The 20,056-nt window shown below is 41.2% G+C and overlaps 1 protein-coding gene across 2 annotated transcripts in view; it reads right to left on the bottom strand.

The window, feature by feature from the left end:
- Nucleotides 1-19,827, bottom strand: part of LOC5572335 (RING finger and transmembrane domain-containing protein 2) — a 28,263-nt gene extending 8,436 nt beyond the window's left edge. Inside the window, exons 1-3 of one of the 2 annotated variants that reach the window (XM_021857429.1) lie at nt 19,628-19,827; nt 14,578-16,337; nt 14,297-14,512 (exon numbers count right to left, since the gene is read on the bottom strand). In XM_021857429.1, coding sequence (XP_021713121.1) covers nt 14,297-14,512; nt 14,578-16,212 — 1,851 coding nt within the window. In that variant the 5' untranslated portion in view covers nt 16,213-16,337; nt 19,628-19,827. Of the gene's footprint in view, nt 1-14,296; nt 14,513-14,577; nt 16,338-19,481 lie in introns of both variants that reach the window. The other variant, XM_001653975.2, reaches the window with a different exon arrangement.
- Nucleotides 19,828-20,056: the final 229 nt, after the last annotated feature.

Here is a 20,056-nt window from a genome sequence, read left to right as displayed (position 1 = left end):
CATGGAGCACCTTGTGACCAATATTCCTTCAGAGAAGTTAGCTGGTTAATTTTCTAACCAGTCATGTACATTTTGATATTGGCCTTGGCACGTACACCAAATGTTGTATAAGGCAACGGCAGATATTTATGATAGCACCTCAAAAAAATCCATCAGCTATTTGAATTCGCCTCTTGGGTCACTGGTACCCAAGATAACTGTAGATATTTTTGATAAATTCTAAATGGAAATCTAGAAAATTTTGATAATCCGCACGGCTCAGCTCTATGAAATATTTGGATTGATCACTTTTTCGGGAATCCCGGAACATGTTACGGAACCACAAGGTGGCCAATTTTTCTTTACATAACTGAAGATTTATTTGACTAGTTGTCTATCCAGGTTTTTTACGCTAGCTTCCCGACCAGACGGATGAAACAAGATTATAACAGAATGTGTTCTCCTGATATGATTTTTTTATATCACCAGTTGTTATAAAACATGTACCGTTAGTAGTTAAAATAACAAAAATTCTAACAAAATTTGCACCAAATTAAACTAAAATATAACACACCCTGATACAATTATATCAAAATTATGACAGAATGTGTTGCAAAGATGTTACAAAATAACAAAATTATTGCAAACTTTGTTACTGTTTATGACATCGGATGTTATTTGCAACAAACTTATAAATGCGATGTCAAAAATATAACAAATTTTGTTATAAATGTGTTACTAAAAATATAACAAGTTGAGAACAAAGCCATCTTGATAACCAAATTTTATCAACTTCTGTTATTTTTAACTGCTGCTGATAGGAATGTGTTATAATCTTGTTATGTGGTTCTGGTCGGGTTGCTATAAATTTTGAACCACTCCCTTCTGACATTTCTTGCATATACTATAATTTTTTATAATTTCATCGAAGCAAGCTTTGTGTTAGAGTTTTATTTTGACGACGATTTATTTATTGTCACAATTTTTCAATTTGTAGATATAAAGCGATCGACATTAGAAAATATTTTTTAATTTTTATGAATGTTTTGCTTTTTTCAGGTTAATGGTTAATAATGGGTTCAGCAAGCCAAGACAAATTACGCCTGACTTCAAGCCGAATAATGTTTATGTAAAGCTACGTATGTTGTTCCGCTCAAGAAAATTAAATGTCTGCTCAAGATATGGTCAAGAAATCCTTTAACTGCGTACTGCGATAAAAAATGCCTTTCCTGAGCATTTCTTGCAAGAAATTTCCTACGCATCGAGATAGGCGATTTCTTTTCTGTTGAAATGCATACTTCCCATAACTGTTTTGCTTGGAAAGATGCCACTGGACCATTAATTACCGCTCAACAATACACAGCTTTCAAAAAGAAATATGCCAAAATTTGTTACAAAATCTTTTAAGAGTGATGGTTTACCTTAGTGATCCTTTATAGAGAGATAAGTGGAAGTAAAATGGAATGATTTGGCAGCAGACCAGCAGTGCTGATTTTGCTCGGCATCGAGAATAATATTGTAACACGGACATGACTTCCTCATTGCTAAAAAGTGTATTTTTTTCGTTATAGATCTTTGAGCTACATTTCTAAACTAATAAACATCAGAAAAAATCAACAATTAAAAATCTCATTGATGAAAATCAAAAAAGGAATTATTTCATACTTTTTACTTCATGCAAAACAACTTTTACTGAAATAATTTCAAGCGGATTACATTACTCCTCAAGTAAAGTTCAAAACAAACATTACGCGTGTTCGTTTGGCTCACGCTTTGGCAGTTCTCGCTGTTCGATTGGCTCACACTTTGACAGAAATGTCAGCTTCCGCGAATCTCTCTTATAAAGGATTACTAGTTTACCTGTGTTCATGTGCTGGAACTCAAGTGTAAATTCATTATAGCAGTCCCTTTTGATGTGGCAAATTACGACATTGTGTTTATGAGCCATTTTACGAGACGTTTCGGAACAGCTGATCGCAGCAACGGCGTCAATTGACAGGAGACCTGGGATTAAATCCAGCGTGATTTTCAATAACGCCTCATCTTACCAAACGAGGACATGGAAAAAATGACAAAAATGAGATCCCAAAATGTTTGTTACTGCAACATTACACCTAGTTATTGTATCAGCTACCTCTTTGTTACCCATATTGCACATAAAAAAGCACTTTTGTGATCAGAAATATTTTAATAATTTTTCTCCATTTAAGTTTTCGCTTGAATGAAAAGCTACGCTAGAAATGCGCACAGTCATCAACCATCATCATCGCGAAAACTGACGCCGATGATTGAAAAATCCCAGGTCTCCTGTCATTTGACCAGGCTTCGTAAAATGGCTTATAAGCCATTTTACGAAGCCTGGTCAAATGACAGGAGACCTGGGATTTTTCAATCATCGTCGTCAGTTTTCGCGATGATGATGGTTCATGACTGTGCGCATCTCTAGCGTAGCTTTTCATCCAGGCGAAAACTTAAATGGAGAAAAATTATTAAAATATTTCTGATCAGAAAAGTGCTTTTTCATGTGCAATATGGGTAACAAAGAGGTAGCTGATACAATAACTAGGTGTAATGTTGCAGTAACGAACATTTTTGGATCTCATTTTTGTCATTTTCTCCATGTCCACGTTTGGTAAGATGAGGCGTTGTTGAAAATCACGCTGGATTTAATCCCAGGTCTCCTGTCAATTGACGCCGTGTCGGCCATCAGCTGTTCCGAAACGTCTCGTAAAATGGCTCATTATATGATTTGCAATGTACGGTTAAATGTAGGGTGCAGAGCTATTTGTGCACTTCCATGATTCACTTTGGCATGGGGATTTTTTCTATGTTTTATATTCTATATTTCTATAATTTTTATGTTAGAAACGCAGTGGCGATTGGTTACTGATCCGATCGCCACTGCGTTTCTAACATAAAAATTATAGACAACATTGAAAAAACTTATCGATATTAGTGTACAGCATTCTTTATTTTTGTTGTAGTCGTAGTTCCACTATGACGAAAAAAATCGCTTGAGGTAGCGAAAATTAAAATATTTCAGTTTTCTTAAAATCAATCGAAATTTTTTCCCAAAAAAGTTTTTTTTTTCAGTTTACTTTACTTTGATACTGACTGCATTTAGGTTACATTATGACACAAAAACAAGTTCATTTTGTTAGTTTTTAAAATAAAAATGTTTAGACTCACAATTTGTCTTGAATGAGCGTAATATAGTGCACTGATGATATAATTCATTACGGTAAAATAACTGTACACAAGAATTCTGCGATTGTTCAAACATGGATCAAACGAAAAAAAAAAAATTTGTCGCCTAATTTTAATTCTCGGCCCATAGTGAAGTTGTTTGATCGCCGCGAAGTTTAGTGCGACGCGTTGCGATAATCGCGGTGTGGAAGGTGAGGGCAAAATTAATTTCACTTTCATCGTTAGGCTATTTTGGATGCAGAATGTGCGCGAGAGGAATTTGGGGATGTTCAGATTCGTATGATATCCCGGGGTGAAGTTTTGAGTTCACGACCTTATCAGAGTCTTGAAATCTTCACTAACTATTCTTCCATTTGAATTCGCCAAATGGTCGTGCATCGGACCATCCCTACGTGTATATTACTACTCCACTCATAACTAGGATCAGTCATTCGTCACAAGCATGTTCGGTTTGCAGTTTCGCCCATAGCTTCGACACGATCGCCTACGAGTGGGTTGCGAACTAAATCTACATTCACATTGATACACAAATATTTAGCTACCGTTTCGTTAGTACCAGGTGAATTCCAACAAATTAGAAGCGCTTATGGCACGACTTGTCTTGACGCTCAGAAATGCGACGCCTCCTTCGAAGACACCCCATCCACCAAGTAAACAGACTCACGTGGACGGATGATGTTACTATGTGTATGTGTCGACTTACATCAGCGTTTTTGGCCAATCTTGTTTTTATCGTGATTTTCGGCAATCGACCAACGCGATTTTATGCTTGGCTGGACTGCAAACAGAACGTGGGTCAACAATGTTGAGCGTGATCGCAAGATGATGATCTTCTTCCACTTATGGGCGGTGGAGGTGAAGATACTTTTGTGGCTTTGGAGGATTCTCTTTTGCCAATTAGCCAATTTGGACACATTTACCGCCGTTCGCGCTGGTGATGTTACAACGCGAAACTGGACCACACGTCAATTACCGATGGCAATGGAGCTTCTGTTTCGAATTTATTTTCTGTTGGTGCAGTGCCTAGTGGTTCGTAGTGATCGTCGTGGGTTCAAGAAAAGTCGTGGGAATTTCGTGATTCGGTATCGTCAGCAAGCGGAATAAACAAGGTCTCTTTTAGTTCGGTGAAAAATGAATGGCCAAGGTCATACGTCATACGAAGGCTATGTATGGAATTTGAACGCTTTTTGCAACAAATGATTTATTTGAGTACCAAATTGACCAACCTTAAGGTGAAGATGAAGCGAAGCCAAACCTCAAATTTTCAAGAGCACAAATCTGGAGAACCACCAGCTAGCGCCCAATCGATTCAGTTTTCAGTTTAAACAGATGTTTAGTTCTTCAGATCTGTGCTCTTGAAAATTTGAGGTTTGGTTTCGTTTAATCTTCACCTTAAGAGGTGGCCTCCAATACCGGACACAATCTAGAAATATCTCTAATTCTTTTAACTTGTACATCATTGAATGTTTTCACTTGAGGAATAGTTGTTTATTGTTAATTCAAAGCATTTGCAACATTTAGAAAGATAATTTCAATTTTAATTAGTCTGCGAGATGTTCATCCCACAACATATAAACATGATCGTCAAAATCCATTACAATGAATGTATTTTGAGATATTTTGAAGTGCTGGTGCGAAAATTACAAAGTTATCTTCAAGCTGTACGAAACGAGACAGTAGATGCAAGACTTAAGTTGTAGTTTGTTTACATTTAGTTCAAATATGACGCAAAATCACAGGACTGAAACGGCTGTCATCCACGAACAACTGGAGTGAAGCCAATAATTTGGTGCTGGAGAAGGTGCTGATTTGACAGCTCGTCCAAAAATACCGTTTTTGGCACGAGACATACTCGTTTTCGAATGCGACATTCATATTTTACCTATCAATCTGGTGTTAAGTGCGTATTACTTTGTACAGTTTTCTGTGATTGCTAGATAATTTTGCTCCATATTATTCGTCATCAAACGTCAACATCCCACCGCAAAATCGCTAGTGTTTGGAGGGGATTTTAACCTCCAAATTGCCTAATAACCTCCAAATCATCGACTCCAAGTTAGTTCTAATAAGCCATTTTACGAGACGTTTCGGAACAGCTGATCGCCGCAACTGCGTCAATTGACAGGAGACCTGGGATTAAATCCAGCGTGATTTTCAATAACGCCTCATCTTACCAAACGAGGAAATGGAGAAAATGATAAAAATGAGATCCAAAAATGTTCGTTACTGCAACATTACACCTAGTTATTGTATCAGCTACCTCTTTGTTACCCATATTGCACATAAAAAAGCACTTTTGTGATCAGAAATATTTTAATAATTTTTCTCCATTCAAGTTTTCGCCTGGATGGAAAGCTACGCTAGAAATGCGCACAGTCATCAACCATCATCATCGCGAAAACTGACGCCGATGATTGAAAAATCCCAGGTCTCCTGTGATTTGACCAGGCTTCGTAAAATGGCTTATACCCTCCGTTATATGACATATGATGGCGCGTCGATCGTCGCAAGTTTATCGTTAAACAGTCAATTAGGCACAACGATACACGATTATCAATAGTATAATGTTTTTCTCATACGACATTTGTCGCTTCCGCGCGGGGTTTGATGAGGGCAAAGCCTAAATATGTTTACTCCAGCACTAGCGCCACACAGATGGTGGTATGCTTCAAGAACTAGCGCTTCCTTCAGGGGGTTGCGCAAAATACATTAATAATTTCAAATTATGAATCGATGGAATATATAGATGCCTGCGTAAAGAGACCATATCATATCATCATACCATATCATTGAATTAACTTTTGATCGAGAATTTCGATACATGATTCAATGTGGTTCACCGTCGTACTTATTTTCCTGCGTTTAGTTTTAAGGAACAATAAACATTACAGAAAATAGACAAGAAAATTGAAAAAAGGGATCATTTGTAACCGAAATTACGGTACCAACGGTGGAAACAAATCGTCGAGTTTAAAGTTTAAAAGCAAATGTACAATACAAAAATAATTGCAACTTGTTTAAAATTTCATTAAATTGCGTAAAGCTATGATCCTACATTTTACCCTACAGTTAAGATTTTAATATACATGAAATACATAATCGTGTAAGTACAGTAGCGCAACCAGGATTTGGGTCTAGGGAGTTTAATAAGCTTAAAGGTAATCCTTTTGAGGAAGGAACTGGCGTAATTTTTGCTATTCCGTAGCAATTAGGGCTCTGTGCAAAAAAATCCTTTCTCTATCACTCTGCCTTGGGGTTAACAATAAGGCCAGTAAACGACACAACACCATACAAAATTGAAACAGTGCAGTGCCCCATAAGCCTCCTTTTTAACAACATAACCGACTACCCAGACAACCAGGAGTCGCATGAAAGTACACGTAATAACTCGTTATTTCATACATATCACATCAAACCCCGCGAAACGCGGTGGATAAAATCGTCAGATTGATGCGTTTCCTCGCATAAAACTCTTTTTTCTGAGTATATTTGAACATTTTGTTTCGTCTCGTACACTTGTACAAAGTAAGTCGCATCAATCCGTAGCAGCTGTCAAGTCAACATTTGTTATCATAAGTTAAGTCGCATAAGATCACAGATTAGTTCGGTAGAAAATTTATATTTTCGCATTGTATGCTGTTATTCATCACATAATATATGCACGTACCGTTTTGATTCATATTACGGACAGCTTCAAATTCCGGACACTCTACTTTGTATGGGAAACATTTCACACGAAATGTTTCAATTTTTGCCGTTGAAAAGTTCTCAATTTCGAAGCTCGTTTTAGTAAGCTTTTTCCAAAAATATCTTCGAAAATTTATAATGCCCAACTACCTTAGATGTCTCTTTAGTGGTTTGACGATTTCAATTCATGATTTGACTGTTCCATTAATGACTATCATGAGCTGTCCGGAATTCGATTCAGAGTGTCCGGAATATGAGACAAAAGTGAGGAAGCGTCCGGAATAAGAATCATGAAAAGGCCACACATTTTGATTTATTTAAAATTATTCAAGTTGTGGAAACGTATTCTTCACCCACCATTCGAAAGATAAGGGCTTCCTACGCTCGATAGCGCTAAGGAATCATATAGAATGATTTATTTTGTATACTCTATGCTGGGTTATACTTCACTAAGTCCTTAAGTGTCCGTAATATGAATCAAAACGGTATATCGCCTCCACTTTTATACGTAGAAGGCCTTTTCGCGACATCTTGAAATTTTGCACATATAAAGCCTCCAGATGATTTCGTTATACGTACATTTTGGTTGTCTGGGTACTTTTGTCACCAACGAAGACAGTACTGAAAAATGAAAAAGGTTGTGCCCATTTCTGAGACGAGAAAGTGTTTTTTGCTGTTGCATGTGTTTACCAATATAATCCCCCTTTTGAGAGATAAGACACTTGTTTATTTATTGGTAAAATCATTTAATAGAAATTGAATTTAATTTTAGTCGCAATAAATTGTATAAAGATAAATAGAGTGGTTTGCAGTGACTTGAAGCTATCAGAGGCGCGTCCACGTTCGGAATCATGGGTAGGACAAAAGTTAACATTTTTTTTTGTGTGCAGTGAAGCTAAGAAAAAAAATTAACCCTGGGCTGGAAATTAAAAGGGCTCTAACAAAAAGCGGTGTAAGTTACATTTTGGTCGTTTTAAGTAAAGTGGAGGAAATTCTTCTGTTTCCAAGCGTTCAGGTGACTTTTCCGCTCAACTTAAAAATAGCATAATTCTTGGAAGACTCGTTTGTTTTTTGACTCCTATACAATTTTTATAGAATGAAAAATCGCTGAAAAAACTTCGAAGTAGATTATCACAAAACTAGGTTTTTGTCACCGACATCCCTTTATTTCTAACCCCTCAATTTCAAGCCATCCTTTACCACAAGTTTAATGGCGTTTTTAGTTTTAAACCAGGGTCAGAGCTGACCCGACTCGCAATAAACGAACAAAAACGGAACCAGGTTCGGGTCAAATCGAATGTGTCATACCTACATTCGAACTGTAAGCCACAAAGTTTTATGAAATTTCAATTCTTGGAGTGCAAAATTACAAAATAATGTTTTAACCTTTCGGTCGTCGCGCGAATTTTTGTAACGCGAGTAGTCGCGCGTTGTATTTTGTACAACACCCTTGATTTTGCAAATATTCCAGGAGTCTGACCACTTACAAAGATGACGTCTTCGGCAAAGTTGTTCGGTAACTCAAGGACTATCATTGTTTGAGATAGTTGATTCAAAATTTTGCCACAAAGCGGCGCTAGTGAGCATAAAACATTTGTTTCGCAAGTATCTCAGGAGCCTGATCACTTAGAAAGATGGTGTATTCGGAAGAGTTGTTCAGTAGCTCAAACTCTTTCTTCGTTTCGAGATTTTGCAAAATAATGATAGTTCCTGAGCTTCTGAACAACTTTGCCGATGGTGCCTGTCTAAAAAGATGAGATTCTGTAGTATCTGCAAAACAAATATTTCATGCTCACTAGCGCCGCCTGGTGGAAAAATACCCTATTTCTTAGCTCAAATAATGATTGCCCTTGAGCTACTGAACTACTTTGCCGAAAACACTATCTTTCTAAGTGGTCAGGCTCCTGAGATATCTGCAAACAAAAGTTTCATGCTCACTAGCGCCGCCTAGTGATAAAATTTTGAATCAACTAGCCCGAAAAATTATAGTCCTTAACTTACTAAACAACTTTGCCGAAGACGCCATCCTTCTAAATGGTCAGGATCCTGAAATATCTGCAAAACAGAAGTAAAACTTCCATGCCCACTAAATGCCACCTAGCGGTCAAATTCCGAATTAAATAAGGTACCATCAGATAGCGCTTCATCTCCAGAACAACGTTAATAAAGACCCCAAGTTTCTATATTACCTGGATTTTAAGATATGACGATTTCAAACTGTGGTTTCCTCGAACCGTACATAGTGCGTTCATTATTATGCGACTTCCATGTACATTTGTTGATTTTACCGTATTATAAAGGGCCATACTGTAAATAAAAACTGTCGAGTATTGTTCTTAAGAAGATTCTTGAAGAATACATTTTGGTTTGGTGTCGATAGATATCTTTGTTGCAAAATGATAGCATATAAATCACAACTGTTGTACAAAGTACAACAGCGCGACAGCCCAAAGGTTGATACCATAAACTTAAAAACTTAAATACTTGTTAACACCGTGCTGCATCAATACCCGGACGCTTACCTCTTAATTTTCAATCTCTCTTTTAAAAAAGTTATTTGCAAATTAGGATGAAATTAACTTTAGCAATACACGGTGTTTGTACTTGACAGATGATGTCTAATCGGCAGAGCGAACCTCGATGTTTTTGGGTTGAACCTGGGGCGGATCCGGGTTCGGCTCGACCCAATAAAAAAACGTTTTGACAGCTGTTATTGCGGATCCAGGGCGAAACTGGGTTCGCCCCAGCAATAAACAAAAAGACCATAAGAAAGCTTTTCATCGGGCTGGTAGCGGCTGAGTGCCTTAAAAATATGAAATAGAAGACCTTTCACCAAAAGAGATATGAAAGGAACCAAAAAGAGACCGAAAACAGACCAAACAGGAACAAAAAAATAAAATCTAATAGGAGCCAGGAGAAAGGAGTTTGACTCTTCCTAACATCAGAGCAGACATTTCTCTAATTACCTGGATTTTGGAACAGAAATATAATTTCTCTAAAAAATATTTCAGAAATCATTTGAATCATTCCAATTTTTTTTCGAGAAATTTTTAAAGAAGGTCATGGTTCCTCCAAGATTTTATTCAGTGATTAATTCATCGATTTCCCTGGGACATCCTCCAAGATTCCCAATCCAAACGAAAGATTTTTCCTGGAACTATTCTAGGAATGTCTTCAGGGAAACGCCAAGGATTTTTTTCTGAAAAATAAATCAGTGAGGTATTGGAAAAAAACTTATATAGTAACCTCTGACAAAACTTGGGTAAGTTTTGAAGTCACCCTTAATGAAAAAGGATCCTCCTTTTTGAGAAACTATTTAAATAAATGTTTGGTAAAACTGTAGAAGTAGTACTTGGATGAAATGCTGAACCCCTTAAGGAATTTTGGATTTCAGGAAGGAAACATGGATGGGTGGTAAATGACTGGACAATGCGTACCATTGGTACTTCGCGTACCTGCAGTTTTTTTTTCCTTCTAAGCAATGGGGGGATAATCTGTTCAACAGACTCCGGACCGAGGTCCGGGAGTGTGAGGTTGGGGACCATTTACTACGTACAAGCAGTAAACAGGACTACACCCCCGACCCACTAAACCATTTCCATTGCCGCCAGACCCTTCGTCTCTCCGGGACCACCAAGAAGGCATTGCTTCGGAGAGGGGCTATTGCACATCGCATCCTCCAGGTTAGCTGCGTAGCCATGCAGCAACGAACATCGATGACACGCTTATGGGGGTCCACCAAGGTAGCATGCTGGCGCATTGCCAGCTTCCCGGGTGGTCCTCACCTCCCATTGTCCGCTGAAAGCGGGCAGGGTCGACCACTAAGCCCGCGCCCAGCTGCACCGCAGGTATCAAGAACTGATACTGCGGGCTTCGCAATTTGACCTACTGAAGGCTCAGGCCCTATCAGCTAGCACCAGCTGGGATTGCTGACGAAGGGGCCTCCACCTGCCCCGAACAACCAGAGGCTTGTATCCACCCAGTAGGCCGGCGCCACGACAGCAGCGCTACCTGCAGGTATAAAATAGATCCCATTTGTGGTCCTTAGCCTCTTGTCCAGTAACTCCTATCCCTACCTCCCCGTGGTGCTGCCTGGGGTACGAGTAACCGTAGGGAAGAACGGGTAACCAACCCTGATGGGACCTTGGTCGTATGCTGACAGGGAAGGAGGGTTCCTCTCTTCTGAGGGTGTAGCTTATCAGAGCGTCTGTTCTCCATGTTAGGGGCGGCTCAACACAGCGTCTGTTCTCCATGTTAGGAGCGGCTGATCATCGTCCTAGTGCCAGCGTGGGACTCTAAACAGTGCTGTGCACGATGATCCTCCGGCGAGACAGGGGGTTGGTGCAGGCCTTACAAGCCAGCCGTAAAAACCAATTGCAATGTAAATTCGTACCGGAACAATCGGCATAGACCCAGGCATCGAAAACGGACTAACGATTGGAATCTTGAATCATGGAACTGTAAGTCTCTCAATTTCTTGGGAAGTACCCGAATTCTTTCCGAATTATTGAGGGTCCGCAAGTTCGACATCGTAGCGCTGCAGGAGGTTTGATGGAAAGGGTCGACGGTACATACCTGGCCCATGTCACGGGACGACTTTTAGCGTAGTCAACATCTCCATGTGTTTACTCATTTTTGGGTAATTTGAATCGAGAGTGCAATCAGAATGCGAAGTTTTGTTTAATGTTTATGATCCATAATCGAGCAAGAGTCGCAATCAAATCACTGATTGCTTGCTTCGAGGCTTGCAGGATGCCTTTTAATGTTTGCTCTCCTTCCAAAACCATCGAAATGTTCAAGGTGCTTCAACTTTTTGGCACATTATTAGCTGATTTAACAATATCAAAAATTGATAATCAAACCATAACAAACAATTAAACAAAACAATGGTCTTTATTTTCACAGTTCTTACAACTGACAGTGGGCGATATTCACTTATCGCCCGGGACATCTTGGCTACGAAGAACACTGTGTATCGATGTATGATTGTCATGGGCCTGGTACATACGTATAGGGATGGTTATACCATCTACCAGAGCTGCGGCAACAGACATGAGCTGGGCACAGCTTTTATCGTGATGGGTGAAATGCAGAGGCGCGTGATTGGGTGGTGGCCAATCGACAACAGAATGTGCAAGTTGAGGATCAAAGGCCGTTTCTTCAATATCAGCATAATCAACGTGCACAGCCCTCACCTAGCAAGTGACGATGACGATAAGGACGCTTTCTACGCGCAGCTGGAACGTGAATACGACGGCGACGAACGCAGAACGAAACCCTACTCCAAAATTTTGATAAAACAAAAATGCAGAATTCTCATACATATGGTTCTGGTTGGTAAATACCTGGGCATGGCGTACCATTGCTACCTCGCGTATCTGAAGGAATAAAATAGACCTCTCTGTGTGGTCCATAGCCTCTTGCCTAGCAACTCCTTTCCCTAACTTCTCGCGGTACTGGCCGGGGTACGAGTAACCTTAGGGAAGATCGGGTAACCAACCCCGGTGGGAATTTTGCTTTTGCTTCTGTAAACCTTGAGCGTCTATACTCCATGTTAGGAGCGGCTCACAACAGCGTCTGTTCCCCATGTCAGGGGCGGCTGATCATCGTCCGAGTGCCAGAGGACTCTAAGCTAAACCGACGGCCGCCCTGGTATGACCTAGAGCGGCTTAAGCAACCGGATGTCGCAGCGGCATACGCGCAGCACCTCGAGGCTGCATTACCGGAAGAGGGTGAGCTGGATGAAGCCCCTCTTGAGGACTGCTGGAGAACAGTAAAAGCAGCCATCAACGATGCAGCGGCTACGTGGGACAACAGAGGCTACGTGGGACAGATTCAACGAAACGATTGGTTCTAAGAGGTGGTCATGCTGCAGCAACACGGGTAAAAATGAGGCACTCGAAATAAGGAGAATGAGTCATGATTTCGGGAGGAAAGTGTGTTTTCATGTTATGAAAATACACCATGACCAAAAGTCATGAAATCATGAAGCATTTTACCGTAACACCGTAACTGAACACAGTTCATGAAAACATAAGCACTATTCATGTATTTAGGTGGTTGTCATTTATGATTCCGATTTTGGTGCTGAAAAGTGGAAAGTTGAGTCATGAAATCATGAAGCAGGATCCCTGAATCATGAACTCATTTCATGAAAACGGAACATTATACGTCAATTTAAATCCCAGTTTATATTTGCTATTGGTAAACAAATGCAATGAAAATTAAAATCGTTGCGACTTTTGGGCCGTTAGTTTCGCAATAAACCGCGAACACATTCTACAATTGTCAACCTAACGAGTGCCAAATCTTTAGGAGGAACGCGAACATTCAGTGATTAGGTTTGTGTTTCGAACATCAATTGATTCGACAAATGGTCCCTGGGCTCACAAAATGCTGGTGGATTGCATGAGTAATGGAACACTCCTTATCAACACTGTGGATGTGGAAAGTGAACTGGAACATCCGGCTGCCGAAGGCCTTTTGTGAGCTGCTCTGGTATAGGACATAGGGAAGGCATCACATCCGAACAGTAATTGCCGACGAGTTTGTGAAGCGAAACCTTCGCTCAAAGTCAAACATTGCCCGGTTCTGCAAAATCAGGATGAAGGCTTGTAAGCATATGTTGGAACATCTAACAGCTCCGGCAGATTGTGTCGTGACACAATGTGGGAATTTACGGAAATCTCGCCAAGAATGTCATCGATACGACGGCAAGGTTCCGAAGAGCAGTGTCTTCAATTAATTTTTTTTTTTTTCAAAAACAAAACTTTGTTTTTATAATTTTACTACAAAATATCACCGATCGCCATGAGACGCGTTGGCTAAGATGAAGAAAGTGACAGAAGAACGGTGAGAAAAGCTTTCTCCAGAAGCTCATAATACTGATAAGAGCAACGAGAGAAGGTGTTTAAAATTCTGTGAAGGTTTGTAGGCGAACATTCTGGTTCGTTTGAATCCTGCCGGAGACTACGACAAAGTGCCTGTTGTTTAATATTGCACTAGAAGGTGTTATACTGAGAGCCGGGCTAAACAGTCGGGATACGATTTTCGCAAGATCCAGTCAATTTGTTCGTTTTGCGAATTACATTGTCTGCCGGCCTGTACACCCGCCTGAAACGCGAGACACCAAAGTTGGACTGGTTGTGAATGCGTCCAAGACAGAGTCGTGTTGCAATAATGCCGGACAGCAATCCTGTAAATATGGTGGCTTTGGATCCAATTGGTACAAGAAGGTGTGGGGCGCAGCGAGCTAGGTGAGCAGATCAAGAGTGTAGCGGTTTGGCGAACGTGGGGCGGAACCGAGTATGGAGACTGGAGAGATGCGGCCACGAACCGAGCATTTTGGCGTGAAATTTATGATTCAGTGTTACCTGTTTAGAGGTCAACTAAACAAATGAAATAAATGGGCATTGGAACTTACCGTTTTTTGCAGCAGCTTGATCACCGATCGTTTGCAAAACTTGATCCGATCGAGCAGGTCGGATGATTTTGCAACCATGTAAACTGCGGACAAGATGACACCGACGATCTTTTCCGAGCCTGAGTATGATTCGAAGAGGAATATCAACCAGGGCTGGATGGGAGCGGCGGCACGGTATAGCTGAGAGAGCGATTCCGTCATCAAATAGATTTTGCCCTACAAATAGGCAAAAGAAGATTAGTGTGATCGTTTGGGATAGATTGATCATCGTAGAAACTTACTCGACTTTTGTACTCGATCACGCTCGGTGGCATCAGAGTGATGACGATCTTGACGATGATGGTGAGCAACTTGAGCACCAGATCGGACATGCAAACTGAGAACAGGAGAGTTTTGAGTGTCTGCGGTTCGGACAGGTCCGGCATGAACAAAATGCTGAGGAAGATGTTTTTTCGTTCGAGGACGAAACCGACTACGGCTAGGGCGATTCCGATAAAGATCATTTCGCGCAACAGCACCATTATCCGTTTCTGGGCCTGTTTGGAGATCTCCTGGCGGACAACCCAATTGGCATGGGAAAATGTCATCAACAGGGCTAGGAAGTGGATGATGCCATCAAGGTGATCGTAGCAAAGCTTTGTGACCAAGATGAACAGTAGCGGAATGTACCGAGCAAAGGTGTCCATCATGGCGCGAGCTTCTGGTATTTGGTTGAGGGCTTCATGGACAGTAGCCTCATCGTTTGGTTGGTTAGAGCTGACACTGTTACTGCGAGTGCCATTGTTGGGGTTCGGATTGGTTGGAGAGCTGGGCCGTTGAGGGGGTTCGTTAGCAGAACCTCCATTGCCGGTAGCTCCCAAGGAAGCTGGTTGGCTTTGTTGGGCTGTTTGGGCTTGCTGGAGAAGTGCCGGCTGAGGGTGTGCCAGATGTTGGTGGTGGTGAATGGTGGACAGCGGTTGATGGTTGTGGAAATGATGATGGTGGTGGTGATAGTTGAAGTTCGGCATTATAGAAGCACGGCTGGCTATGGCGTCCTCGTCTGTGGTATTTGCTGGCATCCAGGAGTTTGGCCGGATACCACTGGCAATGGACGAAGACGTAGAAATAGGATAGATTTCATTGTTGGACGAACGGAGCGATGGCCCGGTAGCGTTGTCAAGATCAATTACTACGTCGCTGGGGTTACCGGTGGTAGCGTGGCCAATCGGTGGTGTGCTGCTTCCTGGCATGTGTGACGCGGAACGGCCGGATTGGAGGAATAACGATCGTCTTTCCGACGAGAATAGACTATTTGGGTTGCGTGCTTGCTGCACGAAGGCAAAAATGTCATTCAACAGGTTATTGCTTAGGTTTCCTGAGACACGTGCCGCATCGTTGCCGACAGCCCGACGATCGCCGGCACTTCCCGTTGATAGGATTCTGGCAAAAGGTACACGTCCGTTAAACGAACTACGGAATCCCGAGCCGCCTGCGTTGGCGTTGTTACTGTTCGACATGCTTCCCTCGGTGGAGCTGACCGAAGTTTGCCGCTCAACGATGATCGAGGGCTGGTGAACTGTTGCCGTAAAAGTCGATTCAATCTGAATGGACGACGCAGTCGTTGACGAGGAACTGTTCGCCGTAGGAATTGAACTTTCAATGACGGTGACTGTGACCGCTGGAATGTTGCTGTTTGTGCTGCTGGAATCTTCCTCTGTTGCTAACGGTGGCTTGCCGTGGTCGCCAAGCGTCAAAGTGGTGGAGGTGGTTTCGATGATGGCGGGCGAATCTGCTGAAGTCGGCGAAGATACTGCTGCTGGTGGCGACTCTACTACTGCTGTTGCTGCTGCTGCTACTAGTGTTTGTGGTGTTTGCGATGACGACTCAGTGCTCGAGCTCGAATGCTGCTGCTGCGGCTCGGATTTGGTATCGGACATCTTACGCGTTGCTGTTTCGAGAGGTGTATTGTTCTGGCTTAAACGGCTCTGTTGTTAAGCATTGTTGGTGGCGGCAGATGCGGCAAGGTGCGTCGCATGCGCTATATTGTTCGCATAGTAGAGATCTGTAAAATGAAGATTGTTTTTGATTAGTGAAAGTGTGTCTATATTTTGTTATTATTTGTATAGAATTTTCAACAATACAATTTTATGCTTAATATATGTCCAGGACTTTTTGTTAAGTATGTCATGCAATACCGATCGCCGACGTCTGCAACTGTATAATTTGGAACGACTCAGATAGCCAAATATATTCCTTAGCAAGGCAAGGCGCATAGGCGATACCGACTGATGACGAGGCAGCAGAACTATATTTTACACCACGTTTCGTGTACGGGTCGGGATAAAGGTGGAGGTTTATGATACACATGATGCGATTGAAAGATGGAAAGAGCACTACGATGAACACCTGAATAGTGTGAGAAGGTAGCACACCAAAATGGCAGTAGGATCAGTTAGATCGAAACTGTGATCGAGGTGAATGTGCCAGCTTTTAAGTGAAGTTGAGGATGCTATCAAAATAACTCAAAACAATGAAAACATGGGTAGGACAAACATTAGCAATTTTTGTGTGTGCTGTGAAGCTACGACCCTGGGCTGTACACTGTACACTGTAATCGTCCCGACATTGCGTATGCGGTGAATGCAGTCAGCAGCATTTGTAGTAACCTGGGTGAGACTCACTGGACAGTGGCCAAGCACATTCTACGGTACCTTCAGGGTACCAATTCGCTGGGATTGGTCTTTCGAAAGACTTCTGTGGTGTTTCATCGATGTTCGGGTAATCAATGTTAAGACTCTGCGTGTCCGAATCTGTCGACATATGTCTATATGTTCTGAACGCTGAGCTTTACCGTTAAGAATGACTCTGGTCAAAGCTCTTGTACGTTACCTTCTTATCGTAAACAAGATGATAATTTATTGCAGAATCTAGCCTGAACATAACCTTACCAAACCTGGTATCTGCAGCATTTTAGCGAAACAACTTCGGTTTCAGCGACCACCACGTACGCTTCACCTTTCAACTTGACCCGGCAATCCTTTGTCACCTTTGACCCTTTTCTGTAAACTTACGAGGCTTCTGCTTGAATCCGACAAATCCTCTAGGTTTCTACTCACTCACATGCGTTATTCTGCCGGGTTTAAACACTTCAACCAGCAATCGAACATGTACAGTTGGGGAATCAGATCAGCTTCTTCTAGCTTTGCTTGATTTTTTATTGATGCTTATTTAATATCAAGTCTTGTGAGTTGTTTCCGGACTAACGTTTGCGGGGAAACCGACTTCTTCGCGTATGCATTCTTCCAAGGCGAACCAGATTCTCTTTGCCATAGTGTTATTGCGGAACAGATCCAGAAGGTTATCATGAATGAAGGAAATTGTTCCAGGCCTTCCACAACAGTTGATGTGTCCTTAGTAATCATACCCAAATATCACTATTAGAAAGAACTAAAACTCATTTTCTATAATATCACGCTTCTTCTTTGTTTTTCGGGACCTCTTTGTCCTACTGTCTATACTTGCTGATCCATCTTCTGTGACCCTTGGACACCATGCTGATCGTCTTGAAGAATTGGTCAGATAAATAAATAAATAAATAAAGATATGACCTATCCCGATCTTCGGCTTTGTGGAGTAAATAGACGGCACATATGACCTGTGAAATAAGGTTCTGCAATGCAACCACGGGGTACTGTTGACTTCTCCACTTCTTCGCCCACTATACTCTGGTGTAGTTACGATCTGTAGCGAGGATCTGCTGATCTATGGCCTCCATCTACTACCAATGTGTACTAATCACAGGTTTTGCCATCTAGTCCTCATTGTTTGTAGGCATTCAGGTGGCTTTGTGGTTATCGGGCATGAGCATGAGGATGAAGTAAAATCGCACAACACAGACGCTCTGCTGAACTTCCGACAATCAACTAACATGTAAACTACACTAAAGCTCAACACAATCTCAATAACCTGCTGGAGGAGTAATAAGGAAACGATACAGGCTTAGGATCTCCTAAACCGTTTCCTAGTGTTTATTCAGAATTATAGAATATTTACTCGAAAAACGATTCCTTTCTGAATATGTATGGAATGGGATAACTATACCAAGCAGATTAATAGTTTCCAAGCAGCTACAATATGATCATTTAGAAGCTTTTGAGAGTTTTTACACTACCAATAAGGATACCATACACGTTATTGAAAAACAAAATCTGTATGTGTTGTGATTGTTTTTAAAGATATTTCAGCTCTATCGGAATACTTTTTAAGAATACTTACTACATTAAAAATCATATTGTTAGAAGTATGAATACATTAAAGAAACAATTTTCGTCCATGCATCCAGACATTATGGACCTCTCATAAATTAGCTATCGATTTGGTTAGATTAAGCTTCAACTTATTAATCGGAATCAAAATCAGAATCTCAAAGCTTTTTTGAAGCATGCGTGGTCTATTTCAAAACATTTTTCTAATTTGAATATGAAGAGCAATCACGAAATAGCATTCAGAATTAAAATTCAGGTTGGAAGGTCTCCAAACGAATCATCCTTGAATAATAAATTCGTCTGTTTTATCTCACTCTAGATTTACGCAAAACACGTAAACATACTGCACTGAATCAAATCGTTACGCACATTCTGTAATGAAGGTGAAAGTTTGGCCAATTTGATTCGATTCCGCTATTGAACCAGTTTTCAAAGTACACCAGAAAACAACAGAGCAGAAGCTCAACGATTCAGGTCGATGGGAGATAATCCGCGTAAGTAGGCATTATTTCAATTTTTATTTACGTGTTTGATTGTATGACATCATCACGCTCGTCGTTCCGACTCGGATGCAGCTGTGTGAGCGAGTAAACATGAGCCCACCTGTCAAAACACAACCGCATCGTGACAGTTCGGCCATTATGGAGATGAAATTTTCATCAATAATCACGAAATCTCGCACTATGGACCAATTCTGGACCATAGCTGAATTATGATGATTGGCATATCCTATCGATGCAAATGTCGCAGTTCTTTTGAAAAGGGCTCTACGCTCGTCGGGCGAAGGTCACTTTCCCGCACGTAGGAATGTGTTATGTCTGCAGATAATAAATATTCCCCGTTTCGGACATTTACGTCGAGCCAAGCGAGAAAAAATGTACACCACACAAGCCCCGTCATCATTCACCCATCAATACACATAACACTCCATTGGAACGCACCCAGTTTTTTTTCTTCCTTCTAGTCACTTCCACGGATCTCCTGAGGTACTACAATCTGGAACAGCTCCGATTCTCCAAATTCCGCGTCAAAGCACTAATCTAACGCAAAAGCAACTGGCAAGGTCACCAAAAACCGAAAAACTCACTCGCAACGGCACTAAATTCGCATCCCAAAAGTTCAGGTTGTTCGTGTAAAATTTGTCACCATGATCCAACTTCGCCTTCCTGTTACTATACACTCCTCTCTCTGGCACGACTCGACTCTCTCCGGACTCGACTGACTTTATATGACTGACTGACACGACTGGTGGACTGACTAATCACATCGCTGCTTCTGTGATGCGATAAAGCTCACACTCTCACCATATACCTAGCTTTGTCCGATTGTATAGCGGAGATTCCGTACTCACGTTCACATCAGTTTCTTGTCTCGTTCGTGAATGATTACTGAAGGTTTCCTAATGTTGGTGTGCTCAAACGTAAACAGATGTTGGAATAACAATGTGGGTTGATAGTTAAATCGAGTTGGTTGATAGCGAGAGTTTAGAGCTATGCTATAAAATTTAGTGAATTAT

This window comes from Aedes aegypti, chromosome 1 (assembly GCF_002204515.2).
Source record: "Aedes aegypti strain LVP_AGWG chromosome 1, AaegL5.0 Primary Assembly, whole genome shotgun sequence".
NCBI classification, from domain to species: Eukaryota; Metazoa; Arthropoda; class Insecta; order Diptera; family Culicidae; genus Aedes; species Aedes aegypti.
This window is presented reverse-complemented; position numbering and strand designations above follow the sequence as displayed.